This window comes from Elephantulus edwardii, unplaced genomic scaffold, assembly GCF_000299155.1.
Source record: "Elephantulus edwardii isolate Elephantulus edwardi_28Jun2011 unplaced genomic scaffold, EleEdw1.0 scaffold00007, whole genome shotgun sequence".
Classification (NCBI taxonomy): domain Eukaryota; kingdom Metazoa; phylum Chordata; class Mammalia; order Macroscelidea; family Macroscelididae; genus Elephantulus; species Elephantulus edwardii.
The window spans coordinates 4,781,438-4,804,818 of record NW_006399757.1 but is presented as its reverse complement, the minus strand read 5'-3'; the positions used below and the strand labels follow the sequence as shown (position 1 = coordinate 4,804,818).

At 38.8% G+C, this 23,381-nt stretch overlaps 1 protein-coding gene across 4 annotated transcripts in view; it reads left to right on the top strand.

Annotated features, from left to right (window-relative positions):
* ICA1 (islet cell autoantigen 1, 69kDa) overlaps positions 1 to 23,381 on the top strand; it is a 211,433-nt gene that overhangs the window by 159,906 nt on the left and 28,146 nt on the right. For 2 of the 4 annotated variants that reach the window (XM_006880238.1, XM_006880237.1), the window contains 4 exons: positions 16,013 to 16,110; positions 19,165 to 19,217; positions 22,012 to 22,074; positions 22,181 to 22,222. The exons of 1 other annotated variant lie outside the window; for it this stretch is intronic. In XM_006880238.1, the coding sequence (XP_006880300.1) occupies positions 16,013 to 16,110; positions 19,165 to 19,217; positions 22,012 to 22,074; positions 22,181 to 22,222 (256 nt within the window). The remainder of the gene's footprint in view (positions 1 to 16,012; positions 16,111 to 19,164; positions 19,218 to 22,011; positions 22,075 to 22,180; positions 22,223 to 23,381) is intronic. One more of the 4 variants, XM_006880239.1, reaches the window with a different exon arrangement.

Below are 23,381 nucleotides of genomic sequence, written 5' to 3'. Positions count from 1 at the left end.
CTCTAGGTAACTTTAAGTGAAGGTCCCGAAAGAAACTCAAAACAGTGTCCTCTTTATGATGCACTCGTCCTTACTCCAGTAAGAACACTTCCTCAGAATCCGACCTTCAACTGGTCACTAGCCCATTTATTGGTGCTTGCTGACATGGTGAACACATTCAGACAATACTTTTTTGCTTGCTTCCACAACTGGACTATGAGCCATTGAGGGGAGGAACTCTCTATTTCTTACTTACCCCTGTAGTCCAGCCAAGTATTTTGCATCTTCAGCCTTCCTCTTCACTCTGGCTGTGTCTTTGCTGCAAGAGACTGCATCCTTCCTTATGATCTACTGCTGCTGTCAGCACCTTCAGAAGCAGCCATCCTGAGCAAGGAAGATTGGCTAAATTATTATAACTCGTGCTATTAAAAATTCTTACATGGACCCTGAGCAGAATAATCCTGTGGATTTTTCTTTGAGAAGGCATGGAGTGCTAGGCATCTGGGTGTGATTGTACATCTGATTCTTTTTTATATTAAATATAATTTTAATGATTATTGCTATCTTTTGAAAGACAACTGTATATATTACTATAATTGGCTAAGAGGAAGATTAATTGATTCCTATGCCAAATACAATTCAGAAGAACTTTGGGTCTGACTTTGCTACAAATTAAGAACAATGCCTAAAATCTCTAAATTGAAAATGTGCCATGGAATCATAAAGGGATCCCTACTTGTATCTCTAGCGTCTCATGCTGAAGAAAAGGTGACTCCTTCGATTTTGCCATGATATATGTCATAAAAAGAGGATCAAGCTGTTTGGGATTTCTGTTCAAAGAATTTACTGATGGTAGTTGGTCAGGACATAATTATAAAACATAAATACTTTAGACAGATGACTATCCTTTGCCTTTTTTATCTCTGGAGTCTTCTTTGAATTATGGTTTAATTGTTATATAAATTTAGTAGGAGTAGTATATCCCTTAAAATAATAGTTTATGGTCTTATTAAGAATGTTAAGTGTCCACAAACCAACGAAATAAACTATGCTTTTATTACCCCTATAGAACATTATTCCTCTAAGCTTTCAATTATGACATGTTATATTGGAATTTCATGCTAATAGTGTATTTTATCCTGTGGACTCAAATCTTACATAATTGAATCCTTCCCTTAACCAATTCATTATTATATAGAAGGAAAGGTATTATCAAGTATCAAGTTTTATCATGAAATGTGACAATAAAAATCCATTAGTACCTATGTATCCTGATAAAAAATGAAAATACAACTTAACTTCTGACCCTCTTGCACCAATATTTTTTATAAAAACAAGTACTTTGTATTTATAAGATTTTTCAGTTGATCAAGTCATCTTTAAGATATGCTTTTCTTATAAAGCAGCATTGTATATTAATGAATGTTTTAAGTAAATATTATCACAATTTATTTGTTCTTTCAGTTTACCTAAGTAAATAACCCCTTAAATGCCTTTTGGGACTCTGACTGGAAAGAAAACATTGTCTTTGGAGAGGTTTGCCAAGCTCTGTTAATGAAAAGCAACCCATTTGTTTTCTTTGCTTTAGGGTGTATTCTAAGTGTGTTAGTAATTGTGCCATTGCAGCTGTATTTCCTGACTATTAGTTTTATGCTTGATGAAGGATGATAATTAATGTGTTAAACACTTGGTGTATCCTGTTTGAAGGAAGGCATCATTGCTGCAGAATTACAAGGATATAAATGATGCTCCAGAAGTTCAAAGTTTTACTTTTGTTAACATTTCCTTGGGAAATATGTAAGCCTTCTTTTCTAAAATTGTTTTATACAGAAATGAACTGAGTCTTATCTCATATAACTGAGAAAACAGCTGAATGACTTTTGTGACTGTGTTTGAGCTAATGTTTTCTGTGACAACAGCTAATGTTTTCTTACTCAAGGCTAGTATGATTGTATTGATTCACTTTTATTGACATAACTGCTTTATTATTTTAATTTTATAGTACACAGATTTCTAAAACATTTTTACCTTTATGGGAAACTCAGCCTCAAGGTTTAATACTACAAAAACATTTTAGTCTAAACATTGTAAAGAAACTCAAATCTAAAGCAGAGCGAGTATTTATTACCTATTAAGCAATTTCTAACAAAAGCAACAATTCCTTTGTATTTTCAAACATTTATCAATTCATTAAAATGATAATGGGCACATATATTTTGCATGGACTATCATTAATGTGTTAAATTTATGCTCACTCCCTATCATCTGGGAATTCTTTCACATGGTAGAAATTATTGAGTAATGGGGATAGGAATGGAATGCAATGTTACTAGCCTTGTCTTGAAAGCACTTGGTTTTTTAGAGACAGCAATTTAGACTATGAGTTTAAAGCTTTTTTCTTTCTTTCTTTTTTTTTTTTTTTTTAAGTTAAATGAAATTTTGTTTGTTGGGAAAGCAACAGTTCCCTGTCTTAAACTGCCAGGCCTCAGATGTGGTCAGGTTTCCTTCATCTCTCTAGAATGTCATGCACTTACAAGTTTCCACACAGACCCAAGAACAGACATCAGCAAAATAAAACAAAAAAATCACAAGCCCTTGGGGGTCAAGCACCGCTTCCTTAGAAAGCCTGCAATTCTATTATCAGTGGCCTCTCCTTTCCCTTAACAGTGGGGGTCTGTAGATAGAGTGTCTCTTTTCTGTAGAGAGATGTGAAAGTCTCACAGCAGTAGACAGCAGTGGGATTGAGTGACGGCAAGGCGAGTTGCCTGCATTTGTATTTTTTGTTTGTTTGTTTGTTTTTGGGGTTTAGGGTTTCTTTTAAATTTTATTTTATTAATTTTAATGAACATTTACAGAGGTTTTGGATTTCCATTCATTCATTGTTGCACTACATTTGTATTTTTAAAGGAATTAGAGGACCTGTGCAATAACAGAGTATGTTCCTGTAACATTACCTACCCTAATGATTTTGGAAGTAAAACTAGGGATTTTAGGGGGGCTTTTTGCTATTTCTACTTTTCTTCTTCATTTTCTTCAAGTATGTGATATGGCAGAGTGTGTGAGATTATAAGATCTCCAGTCAGCTCCTGCTAGGCTTGGCTTTAAATCCGGTGGTACTGTACACTTTGCAGCTGTGTGATGGAGATGACAGTGAAGATGGTAGCGGTGATGAGGGTAGTGCCAAAGTAGTTGGGATGATGGCTGAGATGGTAATTGTGGCAGTGACAGTGGTAGTAGTTGCTGTGGTGGTGATGGTAATGACAGCACAGTGGTAGCGGGGTGGGCGTGGGGGGAACTGGATCCTGATGATAGCTGTTGAGAATATTTGGACAGAAGAGTTTGTTGAGGCAAGGTTTTAAACCTACCTTGAATTACTTTCTTACTCGACATTTTTATTCTAGATTAGTTTTGCAGTGAGTTTCACATGAAAGGCTGGGAATGGCAATGGAACAGAACTCCACCAGACACCACACCTTCCGTGGCTTCCATAATCATTCTGGAGTCTCCAATCCTATACCTATCCTTCAGCTCTGCAGGCCCTACTCTGAGTTCCTGTAATTCCTACCAGGAATGGGAGAGGGCTGGGCAAGCATGCCGACCAGAAAGGTAAAAGACTTCTCATCCCTGCAACAGGGCTAATTCAAAAGCACAGAGCTTGGCTTTGCAACTGACTCTTAATCTGTGCCAAGATTTTAACTCTAAGGAAACCTGAATTTGAAAACAACTCTGTATTCAGAAATAACCATTGAAACAGATGTGCCAATGTTCTCTTGTTCCCTCCTGGGGTCTAGGACTTAGCACGGTTATGTGGAGCATCATTCTGGAGACCTAAATATTTTTAGCTTTCAAAATTTAAAAAAAAAACCCAACCTTTTTCCAATTATGTTTTTCTCAAATGCATATGCCTAGCAGCCTTATTTCACCCACCCACCTCCACATTTCTCAGCTAATCACTTGAACATTTACCGACAGGCCACATGGCTCTGTAGTTACTTGCTTTGAAAATAAAGCCATAATAGTTTTTATGAAAATTGGGTAAATATCCCTGCAACACGATTCGAGTTAACAGTCCCAACATAGCAATTACTCAATGGCAAGCATCCAGACTATCCTTTCAGACTTTCAAGTTTTCTCTCAGCGTCATTACTTTACAAGGCATTTCAACAAAGCTATTTTTCCCCCAGCCGCTTCAGGGCAGACAACTGGGGAAGTAAATAGGATGCAGGCAGGTCACTGGGGAAGGAGGGAATAGAGGGGTTGTCAGTTCATCTCTCGTAGAGGGTGACTAGTCTCTGTTCTTCCAGAAGCTGCAACTCAGGCCTGCTTCCCTTAATGTTCTGTCTCTCTTTATTCCTTCATGCTTCTTTGAGGGACAAAGGAAAAATAATAGCATCTTGTAGGTAATTACTGTATACCAAGAATGATGCTGTGAGTTGGGTGAAATAAGGTCTAGGTGAGATTGTCCTTTAGCATAGAGCAACTTTAATAATAATAATACTATTAAGTTCAATGTTGATTTCTAGAAAGTATGTCTGTTCTTACTAACCTTCAGAATTGACCTTGAGAAGCAGGATATACTTATTCCCATGTGTCAAATAAAGAAGCTGCAACTCAGAAAGTATAGTCATTTTCCCCAAGGCCCACATACCTCATATACAGTAGAACTGTTTCTGGGGAAGCCCATGGTTTTTACACTTCCGTGGGACCCTTGCCTTGACTCCTGTGCTGTAAGACAAGAGGACAAACATAAGTGTCACCTTTGAACAGCATAACTATTAATGTTCCATTAAAAAATAGCACTTAGAGGTGTTGTATGTATGCCAAAATCAGTGTTAGACTCTCATAAAGTTGAAAATGTAGAACTCTTATTTTTTAATTTGGAATAAAGTGTTTTCAACCTCCATAGGCAGCACTTCACATAAAGATGTTCTGTAAACATTCTTGACTTGATTCTTCCGTAATATTTCTGATCTGACTGTAGAATTTTAAAGATCGTTGCACAAGTTATTAGTTGAATGAACTTAAGTGAGTTATTTCATGCTCCCTGCTTCAATTTCCATTTCAGGAAATCAGAAATACAGTAGTTATCAGGAAGGGGTTTTGTGAGGATTAAACAATGAGATGTGTAATGCCAAACACATGATGGGCACTTAAGATATCTAGTTCCCTTTGTTGTTGTTTTTGTGCATTGTTAAGTTTGAACCAACCCATTGCTGACCCTCCAGCAGATTTTCAGAGGCAGTTAATCATGAAGGAGTTGATTGCCCATCTCAGTTGCAACACACCTACCTACCATTTGGCCACTAGAGCTCCCTTTAGATTTGTAAAAGTCACTTAAAAGAGGCTCCATTATTGTGTGAACTATAAGCTTGGGAAAAGGGATCATTGGTAGCGTTGTGGTAAGTAGTTACTCACCAATCCAGAGGCACATAGTTCTAATCCACCAGCTTTGGGGAAAGGAGGATTGTTTACTCCCCTGCAATTTACAGTCTTTGAAAACCTGCTGGTAGATCAGGTATATTATTGTTATGAGCCTGTTCCAGTACAATAGCACTCAACAATGAGCTTGGAAAAAGGCATCATGCTGGAAAAGGTGAAGGGTCAAGGAAAGAGAAGAAGACCCCCAACAATATGTACTGACACAGTTACTGTAACAGTGGGTTCAGTGTTTCTCCTTGAAGGCTAGGATTTTAATAGTCCATCTCACATACTTTGGGCATGTGGCCAGGAGTGACCCATCCTTGGAGAAGGACATCATGTTCAGAAGGGTGGAGCAATGGTGCAGGAGAGGAAGACCCCAGGTGAGATGGATTGATACAGTGACTGGGGTAATGGGGGTTGGTGTGTCAGAATCAGTGAGACTGGCTCAGGACAGGGCAGACTTCAGAGCTGTTGTACATAGGGTCGCTTATGAGTTGTGGGCAACTCGATGGCACATAACAGCAACAATAACCACAAGATATCAGAGATGATGAGGATGGTGCAGAATAGGACAGCGTTCAGATCTGCCACTCATGAGCTCGCTATGAATTAATACGTGACTCAGTGGCACCTAATAAGCACAGCATAAGCCTGGTGTAGGCAGAGGCATTATCTTAGTTAATTCTCACAATATCCTGAGAAAGTAATACCCGCCCATCATTACCTCCATTATTCCAATGGACAAGCACAAAGGTCACCAAGAGCTGAGATACTTATCATGTCACTGAAGTATTATCTGTTTTCAGTGGACATCCCTTTCCAGGTTACTGTAATGCCTTATTACCAATTTTCCACTTCATTTTAAAGAATTGGGTTATATATCATATATGTTATTACATTTTATTTATTGCTCTCAAACTTTCCTCTTTTCTCACAGTACCATTAGAGAGTACCTTCAGATGCTAGATTAATAGTGTTCTTTCTGCAGTGTCTTTAAAAATTTTTGAGTACACAAGGAGAAGGGGTATGTGCTAACTGTCCAGAACTGTATATACCTCATATACTCCATCCTGGCCTCTGTTTTATTTTCTTCATGCACCACTAACAATATAAACACACACACATACACTTACCCAGCCGAGTTCTGCATCATCTAAGCATGCCTCTGTATTATGAACACTTCACTTCCTTGTACACACAATTATTTATTTGACACTTTCATCTAGAGAGAGTGTAATTAATGGAAAGAAGCATAAGAAAATTAAATATCATAATTAAAGGATTGCAGAAAATGTTACCCAGTTGTCAAAGTCAGATATTAAATTTAAGCAATTATATTAGGCCTGGCTGCTGGCCTTTTGTTTGAGAAATTTGTTTTGCTGAGTAGTTTTGCCTTCATTCAGATAAATATTGCTAGTCCTTTTATTTCCCTAATACAGGAAGTAGTAACTCCCGTTATGCTATTAAGCTGTTTCCTTTCCAAGACACTTTTGCAAACTTGGTCTGCAAGTTTTCTCTGTCATGCTGTTCTTATATGTTGTGTATGTGCTTCCTGAAACCATTTAAGCATTATTATAAACCATTTCAATGTTAGTACACCCTCGAACAAAGAGAAAGTAGTTACTTAATTCAAAACAACCAAAAGGGTCTTCCTCTCCTGCACTGTCGCTCCACCCTTCTGAACATGATGTCCTTCTCCAAGGATGGGTCACTCCTGGCCACATGCCCAAAGTATGTGAGATGGAGTATTAAAATCCTAGCCTTCAAGGAGAAACACTGAACCCACTGTTACAGTAACTGTGTCAGTACATATTGTTGGGGGTCTTCTCTTTTTTCTCTTTCTTAGTTCAAAGGTTCTGCAAAGAACCTCTCCATCATACATGGTGCTGCCCTGTTGATTCTTTTTTTTTAAAAAAAATTAATTTTAGTGAAAGTTTACAGAGACCTAGGTTTTTCATTCATTCATTGTTGCACTTTTCTCACTGCCCACCTCCTACCCTCTAATTCGCTGTTCTCCTTGAAAAGTAAAACTCTTTCATTGTTATGCAATCCCTACCCCCAAGTCCACTCCACTGTGCGGCCTTCATTCTGGACTCCTGTCATGAAAATAATACCCAATTGACGTATACTGCATTGAAACAGATGAGGGAGAGAACTGTTTAAAAGGGATATAAGATTGCCCTGTTGAGTCTTACAAAGAACTCTACTGAAGGGCCTAGTGGTTTTAGGATGAAGAAGGAAAATTCTTTGCAGTTCATTTCTGGGATGTGGATTTGAATGGAACATCCCTCAGCCTGTGATTAGAAATAGTTTCACGTGATATCTGCCACTGCCCTGTGAATCATCAAGTCTGGCTCCTTCAAGGGGTGCCTGGAAGCCTCCAGCAGTAAGACTCTCAGCTCTCTCACTCTGTGAAGTGGCTCCTGCCCCATCTCACTCTGCTCGGCTGGGCTGCTCTCACCATTTCTCTCCCACTGCTTCTTGTTCCATCTTAAGTGTTACAGTTGCCCTCACTTCCTTCTGAGCCCTCAGCAGAATCCCTTTGACATCCATGCTTTTGACAACAGTCTCTTCAAGGCAGTCTAGGTTTTTACTGTCTTGATGCTGTTAGATGCCATCAAGTGGACACCAACTCATAGAGACCCTATGGACAACAGAACAAAAGCCTACCCAATTTCCTAGCATTCTCAGCCTCTGCTGTGCTCAACCCCATTGTTGTAGTCACTGTCAGTCCTTCTGGTTGAGGATCTTCCTTCCTTCCACCTTTTCAAGCATTATTTCCTTTTCCAGGGACTGCCCTGCCCCTCTTGACAGTCCATAGTATAGTTTGTATTCACCATTACCATAGTCCAAAAGAGTCAGTTCTTTGGTATTCCTTATTCATTGCCCAACTTTTACAAGTATATGTTGTTGTTCTTGTTGTTGTTAAGTGCCGTCGAGTCGCAGGCAATTCATAGCGACCCTATGAAGGAGAGTCCTCAACACTTGGGTGTCCTCTCTCCAGGTTCATAGGGTTTCCAGAGGCAAGCTATTATGGAAGTGGATGCCATTCCTCCTTCTAAGCTTGTTTGAATCAGAGAGCTCCACCCCACTCTCTGTCCTCACTGGGTAACCAACCATTGACACATTTGACACATCAGTGTCACAGTGTTCAGCCTCACAGCAACCACAAGTGATCTCTGTACGGCAACTTGTACACAAAGGATATACGACCTAGAGGAATGTCTAAACAAAAACAATGAAAGACAGGTCCAAGGGCCCTTCAGTGTCTTACCAGCCCGGCATGCCCAAATGGTGGCAAACTCCTTGCCCCAGAGCCCCAGTTCATCTGGCAAGTCCACTCTGCCAACCTCCACATGGAGCCAAAAGAACACCACAGGTGTCCAGAGCCCTCAAACCTGCTGCGCCTCAAGAAGCCAGAGTCCGGATTCAGCTGACATTAAATCTCCCAAGACCCTAGGTGGGACGTGACCTTTCAGTGTCTTACCAGCCAGGCACGCCCAAATGCTGGTAAACTCTTTGCCCCAGACCCTTACAAGTATATAAAGTGATATAAAATACCATGACTTGAGTCAGGCACACCTTAGTCTTCAAATTGGCGTTTCTCTAACAGTTTAAAGAGGACCTGGACAACTTATTTGCTCAATAAAATACATCTGTTTTCTTGACTGTCACTTTCATTTTTATTTGTGGTTTTAATTGTGAATCCAAGAAAAAGAAAATCACTGACAACTCCAATCTTTATTCTGTGTATCTTGATGTTGCCAAGGATTTCCTTTTCTTTATTTTGAGATATGATTCATACTGAAGGTTGTAGTCTTTGAACTTCTTCAGTAAATGCTTCAAGTCCTTGTTTCTTTCAGCAAATATGATAATGTTATCTTTATAACACAGGTTGTCACTTCTTCCTCTAATCCTGATGCCATAGTCTTCTTTTACTGTTCACTCCCTCATTGTCATCAGGTCACAACTGACTCAAAGCCATTGGATTTCAGAAATTGTGACCTCAAACTTTCAGAACGATTAACAGTTCAGCTCCCTACAGACTATATTTTTTTTAAAGTCCTTTTTTAAAAAGTCCTTTTTGTTGAATCATATCTGACTCATAGCAGATCCTCCAGCAGGTTTGAAGAGACAGTAAATTGCATGGGAGGAGACTGCCTGTCTTTCTCCTGCAGAGCAGCTGGTGGATTCCACCTGCCAGAGAGGCATCACCTCTCATCCACAGGACATGCAGCTCTCTGCAGACTGTGCCACCAGAGCACCCTCGGACTCTAGCAAGGGTCTTAAAACGGTTCTGGCTTCAACTCATTACCCAAAACCACTTCTACATTTAGATACTGTTAGAGCAGCATCCTACTCTCAGTACCAAATTCTGTATTAATTATCTAATACCGTGTGGGATAAAGATGGGCAATATCCTCCTGTGTGATTAATTGCCTTTAAGAACCCTCTGGTGGAATATCAGCTACAGGTTTTTTCCTACTTAACCATACACAAAAACAACACCAACAACTGCTGTAACATAAATACCACTAGTTAAAGGCTTTGTTGTGTTGTTGTTGTCATCAAATACCGTAGAGTTGGAGCCAACCCACAGATGACCCTCCAGTGGGTTTTCAGAGACAGGAGGAGATCGTCTGTCCATGTTCTGTACCTGTCCTCCTCCAGCAAAGCAGCTGCTAGCTGTAAACCATGTACCTTCAGGATTGCAGTCCACCATTTTGCTGACAAACAAAAGTTATTCTCTCACAGTTTAGGAGGCTAGAAATCCAAATTTAGGGCATCAACTCTAGGGGAAAGTCTTCTTTGAAGGAAGGTCCTTAACTCTTTTCAACATCTGTGGACCAAGCATTCCTTGGAGATCTATGTGTGTGTTGGCATCAGTCTTCCTTAGTCTAGGAGGATCTTAGCACAAGGACCCAGGGTCCAAACAATGTACTTTGCTCCCAGCTCTGCTTTCTTGGTGATAATCAAATCATTCCATCTCTGTGTCTTTTTATCTGTCTCTCTGGGTCTCTGTCTCTTCTCTGCCTGTTTGTTATCCTTTTATCTCTTATAATAGTGGATGCACCCTACACCCTGGAGAAATCTGCTTTATGTCAGATTAGAACTATAACCTGATTACGGGTCTAACATAACTTAGGACATCAGATAACATCTTGGGGGATGATTACTTCATAACATAATTACCAAACACTGAGAACGATAGCTTAGCTGAGTGGACACATTATTTGAAGAAAGACACAAACCCATGGCTTAGGTCTAATTTTTTTTTTAGTTTAGCTTATTCATTAATCAACCAGCAATGCATACTCATCACCTCTTATGAACTATAACAGCTGAACTGTTATAGGAGCAGTGTTAACAGTGAGTGGTAACAACAAGGAAAGGATTGTCACAGGAATTGTTAATAATAAATTAAAGTAGCGATTGCAACTGCACACAATCTGTTGCTGAAGCACAATAATGACTGTTAACTGTGATTGTGGTGACAGGGAGCCAACAATTGAGTCCCTGCTAATGGCCCACTGAGGGGGAAAGAGTTGAAAAGAAGGAATGAGTGGTTTACATTACAAAGGGATTGTCTGAGAGCTGCTCAAGTGTGGTTATGAGGGGAGGTCAGGCTGGAGACAGAAGGGATGATAACCATGGAGCTGTCAAGGGCATCTCCGGGGCTTAGGCCAGCACTGCAGAAGCTAGACACTGCCGAAAGCAGCATGTCCTGGCCCTGCTTAGTGCCAATTGATAAAAAAGGGAATGCATTGAGAAGATAATCCCGTATACTAGCAGGCCTGGCCAGTTGTCACACAGACTCTGAAAATGGACCTTGGAATCATCGGAACCATGATTGAAAATACCACTTTGACCAGAGTGAGCCACTCTGTGGAGAATATAGCTGCTGGAAGGTTCATGTGTGTGAGCAAGGGAGATGGAGGGGGTGGAAGAATGCAGCAAAGAGAGAGGAAGAAAAAGGAGTTAGTAGGTAGAGAAAAATAGTCTATTAGAAATAATAAGTTCATGACATCTGTTGAACACTTAATGGCTGCTCGTTTCTAAAATGTACACACACACCTGACTTTCACCAGATGATTTGAGGTATATAAAAATCATTGTCTGTAACCATCAAGGAACATTTAGACTAGACCATATTCCAGTTGTCTCATTTGTTCCTTAAAAGTCTTTTATAGCATTTTTACTTCAATCTGTCATCTAGTCAATTATTTTTTTCATTTAATTGCCATAAATTAAAAAGGCAAAGAGGAAAAGGATATGGAATAAAGTGGGCAAAATGTTAAATATTGGTGAATTGGGGTAAAGCATGTAGGGGAGTTATTGTTAGTATTCTTGCCATTTTCTGTAAGTTTCAAATTGTTTCCAAAGAAAAACTTATAAGGCCCCTCCAGTAATGTCACATTTTTATAGTTTATTTATTCATTGAGCAAATTATTATTTTCTTTGTGTGACCACCCTAACCTCTTTAAACTCTTTAACCGCTAAACTGCAGTCATAGGGATTTTGTTTTTGCTCATTAAGAACAGGACAGTTTTCTCACTTTTGAACCTTTGCTCTTGAGCTGTGCGTGACTGGACCCTTCTTTTCCTTTTGCTCACAGCTGAAATGCCGTTTCCAAAGAGAGACCATTCCTGTGCAATGAAGTGGTGGCCCAATGACTTTCTGTCTTCCTATTTTAATTCTTTGCCTGGCCTCCATCACCAGCTAGTCTAGTTTGTTTGGCTTATTCAGCCATGTATTCCAAAGCACCCCAAAATAATACTTGGTAAATACTCAAAACAATTTGTTGAATTAATAAACAAATCCAAATACTCAGAAATACTTAGTCCATAGAAATAATGACAGTTCCAGATGTATGGTGGTTAATGGGAAAATTGGTGCAAAAACATTGGGCAGGGGAAATATACTCAAAGATGTTATTGTATTTCATCTAGTCAGAACCAACACATAGCTGACCCTCCAGCAGAGCTCCCTTAGTCTTACATTAAAATCTTGGTGAACGATGCACATTTATAGCTCTGGTGGCCCAGATTTAAGAAGCTGCACTACAATCCCGAAGACATGCAGTTTGAGGCCACCAGCTGCTCTGTGGGAGAAGATGCACAATCGTCTCCCGTGTGATTAACTGCCGCTGAAAACCACTGGAGGGTCAGCAATAGGTCGGTTCTGACTCTACAGTACACAGACAGCAACAAGCCAATATTAAATGTCAAAGTAATATAAAACCTTTCATAGTAGCCATTCTAATAAACTTTTTTTTATTAACTATGAAATACCTGTTGTTATTGTGAAGTATTGTTGAGAAAGACTCATAGTGGCCATGTGAATAATACCCTGCACAATCCTTAGCATCCTTGAAATATCTACACATTATATTGGTTAAGAACATATTCAATGAGAGCGGATTTTTCATGTCTTTAGATACCTCGACTGTTGCTACCATGGTGTTAATTGGAGAGCCAAGTAAAATGAAATCATGGGCATATGGAAGCATTTTGGGGGATTTAAAAATGTTCTTTGATTTCTTTTGCTTCTTTTATCTAACTATATTTTGTGAATTTCTAGAAGTCAGATGTGATATAATTATGTCATTTTTTCACAATAAAAAAAGAACATATTTACTGTCAATATGAATATATATAGCAGTGGTTCTAATTATATGAGTAATGAACTCACTCAACACATTTCTGGAACGTTGCATCAAACTCATAGCTGACCCTCTTTTGAGTTTCCAAGGTTGTAAATCACATGGGAGGAAACTTCTCATCTTTCTCCTGTGGAGTGGTTGGTGGGTTTGAACTCCTAGAGAGGCTGAGTCTTTTGGTTAGTAACAAACTCTCTATGTTGGGCTATACCACTAGTGTTCCCTTGAAAATAAAGCAGAGTGCTCCCTTGAAAATAAAACAGAAAGGCAATATACATACAAAAATAATGAAATGGAATTATATTTTCTTTTTATTTTAAAATTTTTCTACATATACTTTTGTTTTTCTAATTTAAAAGTACTTTTGGAAGCAGAAGTGGCATCCACTTCCCAAATAACATACCTCCAGAAACTCTGTGAACTTTGAAAAATGTTGATAGTTTTAGAAAGGCTTCAGGCCCTTTGTTCATAGGTTCATTATGAGTCATGCTTAACTGGAAGGCAGTCAATAACAACATTTTACTAAAAATACTATACATCAAAAAATACCATATAACATGATAGAGGCTAGAGAACATTATGCTGAGTGAACTAGCTCAGTCTCATAAGGACAAATATTTCATAGACCATTATTGTAAAAACAGAAGGATAAATTAGTAAGATGTATATAAATGTAAAAAGATGGAAAGGGGAGGGGTAGATGGCTAAGACTAGGGAGGAGGGATCATGGGGTCATAGAGTTTAGTTAGTGGAGGGTGAGGAAATTAAGAGAGATCCAATAGGGATCTGAAAAGATAGGGTAATAATAGATATAGATAAATGGTGATGAATAAGACACAATGTATTCAACACAATGTGAATGGGGGGAAATAAACAGGTTAGGCATAACACGATAGTCATAAAACTGAATGCAGTTTAAAGATTGCAGGACTTTCTGAAATTTGGCATGCTTGGTAAAGTTTTAGGAGAACAATGGTAATTGGTCTGGGTTTTGAATAACTGTTAGGGCCTTTAAGGATAGACAGATGGTAGAAAGCCTTTTAGGTTAAAGAAGTAGAATGAACAAGCTAGGGAAGAAGCAGCTAACACATATGAAACTGTGGAGGCAGGCTTAACTGAATGAAATGCTCTTGTTTGAATAATAGTGGGAAATTTGGTACAGAGTAAAGTGGGATTACAATTCAGAAGACCTTTACAATTTGGCTGTGAGGTTAAGCTAGAAATCAGGGGGGGAAATAAGGAAATATTTCTTGAGGAAAAGGGAAACATTATCTCATGAGTGTTTTAGGAAAATCATTCTGTGCAGGGAGTATATCAGAGCTGGCGCTTACAAGGTAACCATCACGATCCATCTGGCATCCATGGCAGACACCAGAATCCATCGCAGCTTGGCTCTGCATGAAAGCCTTAGGACCATCTTCATCCAGCCTTCCAGTCAGGCATTGCTAATCAAAGTTGGAGAATGAAATTTTATCTTCTTCTGTGTGAGTCATATTTAAAAAAAAAATCATTGTGTTTCTGAGGCTATAAATGTTTACGGGAGGAAACTGCCCATTTTTCTCCCACAGAGTAGCTGATAGATTCAAACCACTAAACTTCTGGTTAGCAGCTTAACACGTAACCACCTATGCTTCCCAAGCTCCATGTGTAGCATTTAAAAAAAGCAAAAGATGAGAAAGAGAAGGGAAGAAAGGTGGAAGCCCAGAAAAAAAATGACTAGAAATTTAGTAGTTCTGGAAACATAAAAAAGAATTAAGTGTCTTGAGATGTTTCTGTATTTGTAAATCTCTATTTTGATTATAGTCAGAAACAAATAATTTTTAAATCATTATTTTAAATTATCTAAGTTATTTATCATTCTTTTAAAAATTACTTATTTATCTGTTATAGAAGTATTTAGCTTCTTATATGGTCTTTGTCACTGATGTGTATTTTCTAGACACATGCTTTTTTATAAAAAAACACTTAAATATTTAATAAGCTTGAAAACAGTAACTTCAAGGAATGATGTACAAAAAGAAAAAGACTTCTTACCAGATTTAGATGCACCTGGTCTGTCCACTCATGGGAGTTAAATTGTCAGAATATGTTAAGGCACTATTTTTTTGGGTGGGTGGTTTTGTTTTTTTGTTTGTTTTTTTTTAAAAAAAGGAGGTTTTCTGTTTTTTCAAAAGCTGCTTTTAGATTTCAAAATAGCAAACAAATTAAATATAAGATGAAATTGTCTCATCTTTGTGGGGGAAGGGAAAGCTGCTTTGTCAGTGTGTGGACTGCAAACAGAGCAGAATGTTTATCTTTGCTGTATGCTGAATATGGAAAATAAAGTTAGCAAGAGCCAAAGGCCTTCTTTTGAATAACTTCTTGGCAAAAGGAAAAACATAAATCCAGTGGCAAAGCTGCTTTCTCCTATGGATATCATGCTTGAAAAGGAAGAAGGTCAGAGAGAAAGAGGAATACCTTCAACCAGATGAATTGACATGGGACCTCCAGCAATGGGCTCAAGTATGTCAGGTTTGATGAAAATGGCACAGGATAAGACAAGGTTTAGATCTGTTGTTTATGGGATCACCATGAGTCATACTCAATAGCACCTAACAGCAACATATGCTTTACTATGTTGTTGTGTGCCGTAGAGTAAGAACCAACCCATAGCTGACCCTCTGGAGAGTTTTCAGAGGCAGTTAATCACACAGGAGGAGATTGCCCATCCTTCCGTGGAGCAGCTGGTGGATTTGAATCACCTTGCCTTTGGGATTACAGCACAGCTTCTTGCCACTAGACCACCAAAGCTCCCTCTTTATATAAAGGTTAATTTCTGTCCACTTGATAGGCTCATAATAATGTCTGCATACCTCTTAAGTCAAGATTTGGTTGTTGGAAGCTACAAGAGTTGACATTTTATCAATATTTCTTTTTTTTCCCTCTCTTATTTGTCTATGATTTATAATGAAGAGTTTACAAGACCCTATGAAAAAACTAGTTGAAAAAGAAGGAAGGAAAAAGATCACCCAGCAGGAAAGTACAGAAGCAGCCACAGAGGATCCAAATCAGTAAGTTATGTGCTATTTCTAGAAAATCTTTCTTTCCTTAGATATGGGTAGCAAAATTCTTGCTGACCAGATTTGGTGGGGGCCTCAGACACAGGAATTGCCTTTTACTTCCTGACTTCTTGGTGGTGGTGGTTGTTAGGTGTATTCGAGTCAGAACTGACTCATAACTGACCTGCTACCAGGTGTGCAAAGGCAGGAAATCACACCTGAGGAGATGGCCTGTCTTTCTCTTGCAGAGCAGCTGGTGGATATGAACCATGTGTCTTTGAGTTGGCAGCACTGCTCCTTACCCACTCAGCCACCAGAGACCACTTGACAGATGTATTCAGAGTCCTACAGTCTTCAGCACATATTCCTGGTGAACTTTGGATCTCTCAATCCAATGAAAAAAAATTCTGTAAATCTGGGTGGGGGACTAGTGACTGAGTAGTAAGAAATTGTGCTGTCAGCTCAAAGGCAAATGGTTCAAATCCACCAGCTGCTTGGTGGGGGTGGAGCGTGGGAAGGCAAGGAATCTCTCCTGTGAGATTTGCAGCCTCTGAAAGTCTGCTGAAGGGTCAATTGTGAGTCAGTTCTGACTGAATGGTACATTATAACAGCATTGTTGTGGTAAGTATGTTGTTGCTTGTGACTCATAGCAACTCTATGCATAGTAGCCCTGAACCCTGCCCTGTCCTGAGCCAGTCTCACTGTCTGTGACACACCTACCCTCATTACTTCAGTTACTGTGTCAATCCATCTCATCTGGGCTCTTGCTCTCCTGTGTTTTAACAAAACATTTCTTCCCCCCCCCCCATTTTTCTACATATGCAATGTCTTGTTTTCTACCATTCAGATGATTTTTTTTTTTTGCCTCTGTAAAATAGAGTAGTGTGTGTGTGTTTTTTAATGTTTATTTCTTTTTTTTTATTATTTCAATGAACATCTACAGAGATTTTGGAATTCCATTCATTCATTGTTGCACTTTTCTCCCCGCCCACCCTCTCACCCCAGTTCGCTCCTCTCCTTGAAAAGCAAAAAAAAAACTTCATTGGTATACAATCCTCCACCCCGCACACCCCCACCCCCACCCCAAATATAATCCACTCTGCAACTCTCATTCCGTACTCTTATGATAAACATAATGCCCTAAAATATAATATTTTTAAACTATTCAATACAGAGTAGTTTTGAGTGCAGGAAGTAAGTACTTCATCTTCATATCGTCCTCTTTACAAAGAAAACACCCCAGGAAATCATTTTAACTAAGATGAACTTTGTAACATGCTTCCTAATCTTCCACAGCATCAAGCAGCTTTATATGTGAATCTATGTCATTTTCTTTTGAGCACGTGAGAGTTGGTCATTGAACTGATTAACCAAAGAAAGTGAAGTCAATCTTTTTTACCTCTATTTATTCCTTTCCAAGCTCCAAAAAAGCTTAGATGATAATCTTGTGTTAAACCAGGCTTTATCTTTTCCTTTGTTTCTAAATAAAGTTTCAAATGTACTTTTGTCCCGCAAAATATTTGCTGCCAATATTAGCCCTATTTAATTTTAAAGCTATTACTAGAAAATTTCTTTAGTGCAGAACAAAGGTACATCTTCAGTAGGATGAACTAAAGTGTGTGATCTATATCCAAGACAACTATTTCAGGGAGAATTGGTCATTTATTTCTGGCAGTGGCAGTAATGCTAGCCATCTTTGCCTGAGCACCTCTAATGTGCTGTACACAATGCTAGACACTTTGTTTCTCTCAGCTCATTCACCTGATAATTCTGTGTCATCACTGTAAGTAGACTCATGTTTACAACTGACCGGAGGGAGGTGCAGAGGTTTTAAGAGGCTGCTCACGGTCCCTTTTATAGTACTAGAGCCCAGAATCCCGGAGCCTCCTTTTCTCCATATAAGTTCTATCCAATCAAAATAAAGCATATGCCTTTACTTGAAAGGGGACTGCATAGAATTATCTTTTAACTAATTATAGACTTCTCAGGTATTTTAATTTTTCATTTAAAAAACTCAATTATGTAACCCAGTAATAATTTTAAATGATAGTGAAAATGTAATAGAGGCACTAATGCCCCTTCCTTGTCCTTAAAGATAAGGTCAGAGTCAAGGAGGTAACCGTCTCTCTGGGTTTGAGAGTGACCTGGGCTTCAGCATTGATGAGTTTAACCCCCTGCACGTCTAGTGGGGTCAACGTCTTCTGGAAGACCAGGAACTGGGATAAATACCTGCTAGACAATCAGTTTTCAATCATGGTTTTTAAAAAGATGGTTAGCTTATTTATACCTAATTACCCATCTAGACATTTACAGAATATCTCTTCAGGATACAAATAAATTCACATACTAAGATTCTCCTAAGCATGGTGCTAGGAGAGGCCATTCCTCGGAAAGGGATATCATGCTTGGAAAGGTGGAGGGTGGACAAAAGAGAGGAAGCCTCCACTGAGATGGATTGCCATGGTGACTTCAGCAAAGGGCTCAGATGTACCAGAGATGAGGAGGATGGCACAGGATAGACCAAGGTCTGGTCTTTTGTTCAAAGGATCACTATGAGTCGTACTCAACTCCATAGCACGGAACATCAACCACCCACCAGCCTTAGGGAACGAAGGTTGTGTATCATTTTAACTGAAAAGCCAGCAGTTTAAATCCACAAGCTGCTTCAAACAAGAAAATGGACAGTCTCTTCCCATGAAGATTTACTTGAAGGAGCCCAATCATGGGTCACTATGGGTCAAAACCAACACTATGACAGTAGGTTTGGGTTGAGGGGGTTGGTTTTGTTTTATTTTGTTTTGTTTGTTTGTTTAACCAGCCTTGGGCCAGGAAAAAGAGAATGATTATTTCTTTTCTTTCTATATCAGTGGCAAGTAAATGACTATGTGCCTGCCCTTTCATCTGTGTGTATATGGTGTTGTTATATGTGAAGTAATACTTACACTATACTCAGTGTTTATACTGAAGTAGTACTTATGTTTCCTAATGTTATGCTCAACAACTGGTGCATCAATAATATGCTATTTGCAGGAGTTGGTACTAAATGTCTTTTTCTTTTATTATAAGGTTAATTTCATTGGCCGATGAAAACCAGAGCAAGGAATCCTCTAGTTTTAAACGTAAGTTTTTCTTTTATTTAGAATTGCTTCTGAAATACTACTTAATACTCAAAAGCTATTTTTTTTTTTCAAATCTTACCTAGGCCTTTTCTTCTTTTCCAGTTGAGAATGGGCTATATTGATTTTCTTCTTGTAATTGCAATTAAAATTTTCAGGTGTGATCAATAGTACTCCTATGGCATTACTCAGAGAGGCTGTATGTTTTTAAGTAGACAATTAGTTGTGCTCGCTTCAGCAGCACATATACTAAAATTGAAGCAATACAGAGAAGAATAGCATGGCTCCTGTGTAAGGATGACACGCAAATTCCTTAAGGGCTCCATATTTTTGACACCATGCTTGGGAAGGTGGAGGGTCGACAAAAGAGAGGAAGAGCCTTCAGTTGCATTGACACAGCAACTGCAGTGATGGGCTGAAGTGTGTCAGAGATTGTGAGGTTAGTACAGGATTCAGATCTGTTAGTCATAGGGTTGCTATTAGGACTATTCAATTTAGTGGCACCAAACAGTAACAACAGGATTAATCAATTCAGAATCCTTGCCTCAGAGGACTATCTAGGCTTGAGACCTGACTGAAAGCTATTTCTCTTGATAACAAATATATAAAATCAGCTATTATCATTTAATCACTCTGTTTTAGGCTGAAGATGTCATTTTAATAAAATTGAGTTGTTACACAGTAACAATAAGATTGTTAAGTAGACTCTTGGTGGTTTGTGGGTGTTGACCTTTCACTAGGATAGATGGAGAGCTAAGCTCAGACATTGCTTTTCGAGGTGACCCTCAGTGTGCCCTACAATGAGTGGTACCGGATTCACCTGATGGATTTTAGTTGATGTGTTAGGGAGTGTGTCTAGAGTTTAGAGTACTGGTTGATGATACAGTGTGCTGTCTAGTCAGTCTTTCTGTTTTCTGTCAGTTTTCTCATTGAATCCTCTTCTGATAAAGAGCACTTGAGTATAAAAATAGTGGTTGAATTTTGATGGAATACTGACCCTCTCCTCTGAAACTCAGAGCTTTTGGGTACTCAAGAAAATGTAAAGGGTTTATGCAGACAATTCCAGTTAGCTCAGCCCTCTCCTCAGGCTGACCCTGCTGGGGACATTTCTTCTCCCTGCCTTTCCTATGGAAACCTTTCAGAGAGTGAGGAGGCAGCAGTACAGATTTGGGGGCTTCCCCACTGCTCCCTCCTTCTCCTTTACCCTCTTTTCTGGTCTGTTATCTCACTTTTCAGACCACTTGCTTCGTCTGTTTTCTTCATTCCTCAATTTCCTCTTTTATTAGCTTTCTCTCTTTCTTTCAATAGAAATTTTTTTTTTTTGCCTCTGTGCCTTGATTCCATGTCATCTGTTGGTGCATAAATATCTTCACTGCTTCGTGTATGTGTTCACTTGTCCAACAGATGTTCATTGTGAGTTGTTTCTGTGCCAGGCCTAACATGCACTAGGACCTGAGCTTCTGATGGGACCACAGACATACTCAGACCCCTCCTTGTTGGGAATTACAGCCTAAAGAGGAAGCAGCTGCTAATATTGTAATTGACAAGTAATTAAACCATTTCAACTTGGACAAGAGCCACAAGAAGTAGTACAGGGCTAAGGGCAGATGTGACAGGGAGTACCAGGGAACCAGCTAAATAAAGTACTGTGCTGAGATCTGTCAACATAAAAGAAACAACCTTGACAGCAACTGTTTCGAGTCTATAGGTGGTGCATACAGTCTCTGCACTTACCTGGCAGGTGAAAGGTTGGTACTTCGAGTCCATCCAAAAATGCCTCAAAAGCATTTTTGATGCATATCATATGATGATATGATGATCTACTTCTGAAAAATCCACCATTGAAAACCCTATGAAATACAGTCTGACAGTCAGGATTGAATCAGTAACAGCTTGGGGCGGGGGGGGGGGGGGCATGTTGACATATATGAGCCAATAAGAGCCAGGAGAAGGTCAGAGAACGTGGCTTGTTCCAGAATGTCAGGTAGGATGTAGAAGGGGGAGGAAAGCAGAGAGAAAAGTAGAAACCAACCTAATTAGCCATGTGTGAGCTCTCTGACCATGTTAACCCAAGCCCTTGGTGTCCCTGTCAGAGTTCTGATACCAACTGCATGAATCATTAATGTGATGGAAATCAAGGTAATGAAGTAGAAAATCTTAGTTCTGTGGGAAAAATGTTAAGAGCCGGTTTATTCTATTCTTATTCAAGTTACGTGTTATGTATAAATAAATAACAATCTGTACCTAAACAAGAGGCTCACATGTTCTTGTGTAATACGGCCACTTACTTGCAGGAGTTACTTGCTATTTTGAGATTATAAATGCTGATTACTTTGTTTTATATACATAGAATGGAATCCTTCATGATAAAGTGTCATCCGTCTTATTCCGTCATCTGCAAAAAGTTTAAAGTACACTATGAGTAAATTAAATTTTAAGGCTGTTCTTTTCCCTTTTTATTTTAACCAGACTCATATGACTCAAGTTCATTAGCACCATCAAGTTATATTACTCTAATTTATACACTTTGCCACAGAAGGAGAATTGTTCAATTGGTGTCATGGTGTTTTTGGGTAAATTCTAAAATGAAATCAGAGATTAAGAGCTGTTCATTTTAAAAAAAATAATTCACTGATAGCCAACAGCTGGAGTAAAATGTGACTCCAGAATCCCTCTTTTGTGTGAGCGCATTTGTGGGTGTCACTTCATCCTGAAGCTGTGTTTTTCTTACACTGAATTATGAACATGTCTACAATTCTGCATTGATGTAACCCTTTGCATGATGTGTTGTTTACAGCTGAAGATGGAAAAAGTGTTCTATCTGCCTTAGACAAAAGCTGTACACATGATGTGTCCTCAGGTAATCTGGATTAAGGAAAGCTAATACAGTTTAATAATTTGAACCTAACTCCTTACAAAGTGAAACTAACTCTTAATTTTGTTTTCTCTCCCACTCCCCCCAAAAGGACCTGTAGATGAGTTATTAGATATGAAAGCTGAGGAAGGGGGTAAGATTTGTTCACTTCTTTGGGGTTATAATATATTTAAATATCTAATTTTTTACGTGCAGAAAAATATACTAACCTTTTGAATAACTTTGTATTTCTAAATGAATTATTTTTAGATTTTATTTTGTAAAAAATATGAAATATATCTAAGTACAAATTCATACATTACAGTAGTAGACTTGCCATTTCTAATGTCGTTTTATAATGCCTAAACTGTTGTTGTCTCTGTACTGTCAGAACCAACCCATAACTGACTCTTCAGCAAATATTCAGAGGCAGTAAATAACGTGGGAAGAAATGAACTCATTTTTCTCCCATGGAGCAGCAGGTAGATTTGAACCTTGTGCCTTTAGGTTGGAGGACAGCTCGTTACCACTAGGCCATTAGAGCTTCCTAAAAAGTCTTTTTGAAAAAGACTTAAAGCTAAATCAAAGCCAGACTAAAGCTAAAGGTCATTATAGTAAAAGTCACATGCTGCAGTATAAAAATCATGACCTTCTGGGATCAGACATAGATTTGAATCCTAATTTTACTATAAATAACTTATATGGCTTAAAGTAATTTACTTCTTACTTAACTCCTCTTATCCTCAGTTATTCTCATTTATAAAATGGAAACATTAGCAAATGGTAAATTACTGGTCAGAATTCAAGAGTCTGTGTTTGTAAAAGGTTTTTTCGTGGTATCTGGCACAGAGAAGAAGCTCTTTAAATGGTAGCTAGTTGAGATTGTAGAACTAGGTTTACTGTCTTTGTTGCATACATTGCCATTGAGCCTTTGTTAAGTGCATGGGGATGTTTGCCTGGCCAAGTCCTTCACTTAAGTTCACTGAACCTAAGTTCATTCAGAACAATGAATTTAAATGAGACTGGATAGGCCTAGGCAATCCTAAGAAATTGAGTCCATGCCATAGGCTGTACATAGGCTGGATGTCCTTACTCCAAAGCGTTTCCTACAGCTGATTTGCTGTGAGTCCTGAATCCTTTCCGATCCCAAACCAAACTCTTGAGATGCCCTTGTCCTGGAGACTGGGGCACCATTGGCCTTGATATTACAGGTTTATTATTGGATTAGCAGTCAGCCAAGGGCATCCTTGAAAGCCCCACTGAACCAAAGCCAAGGATCCTTTCAGCTAGTTCTGCGTTGTATTTGGATATAA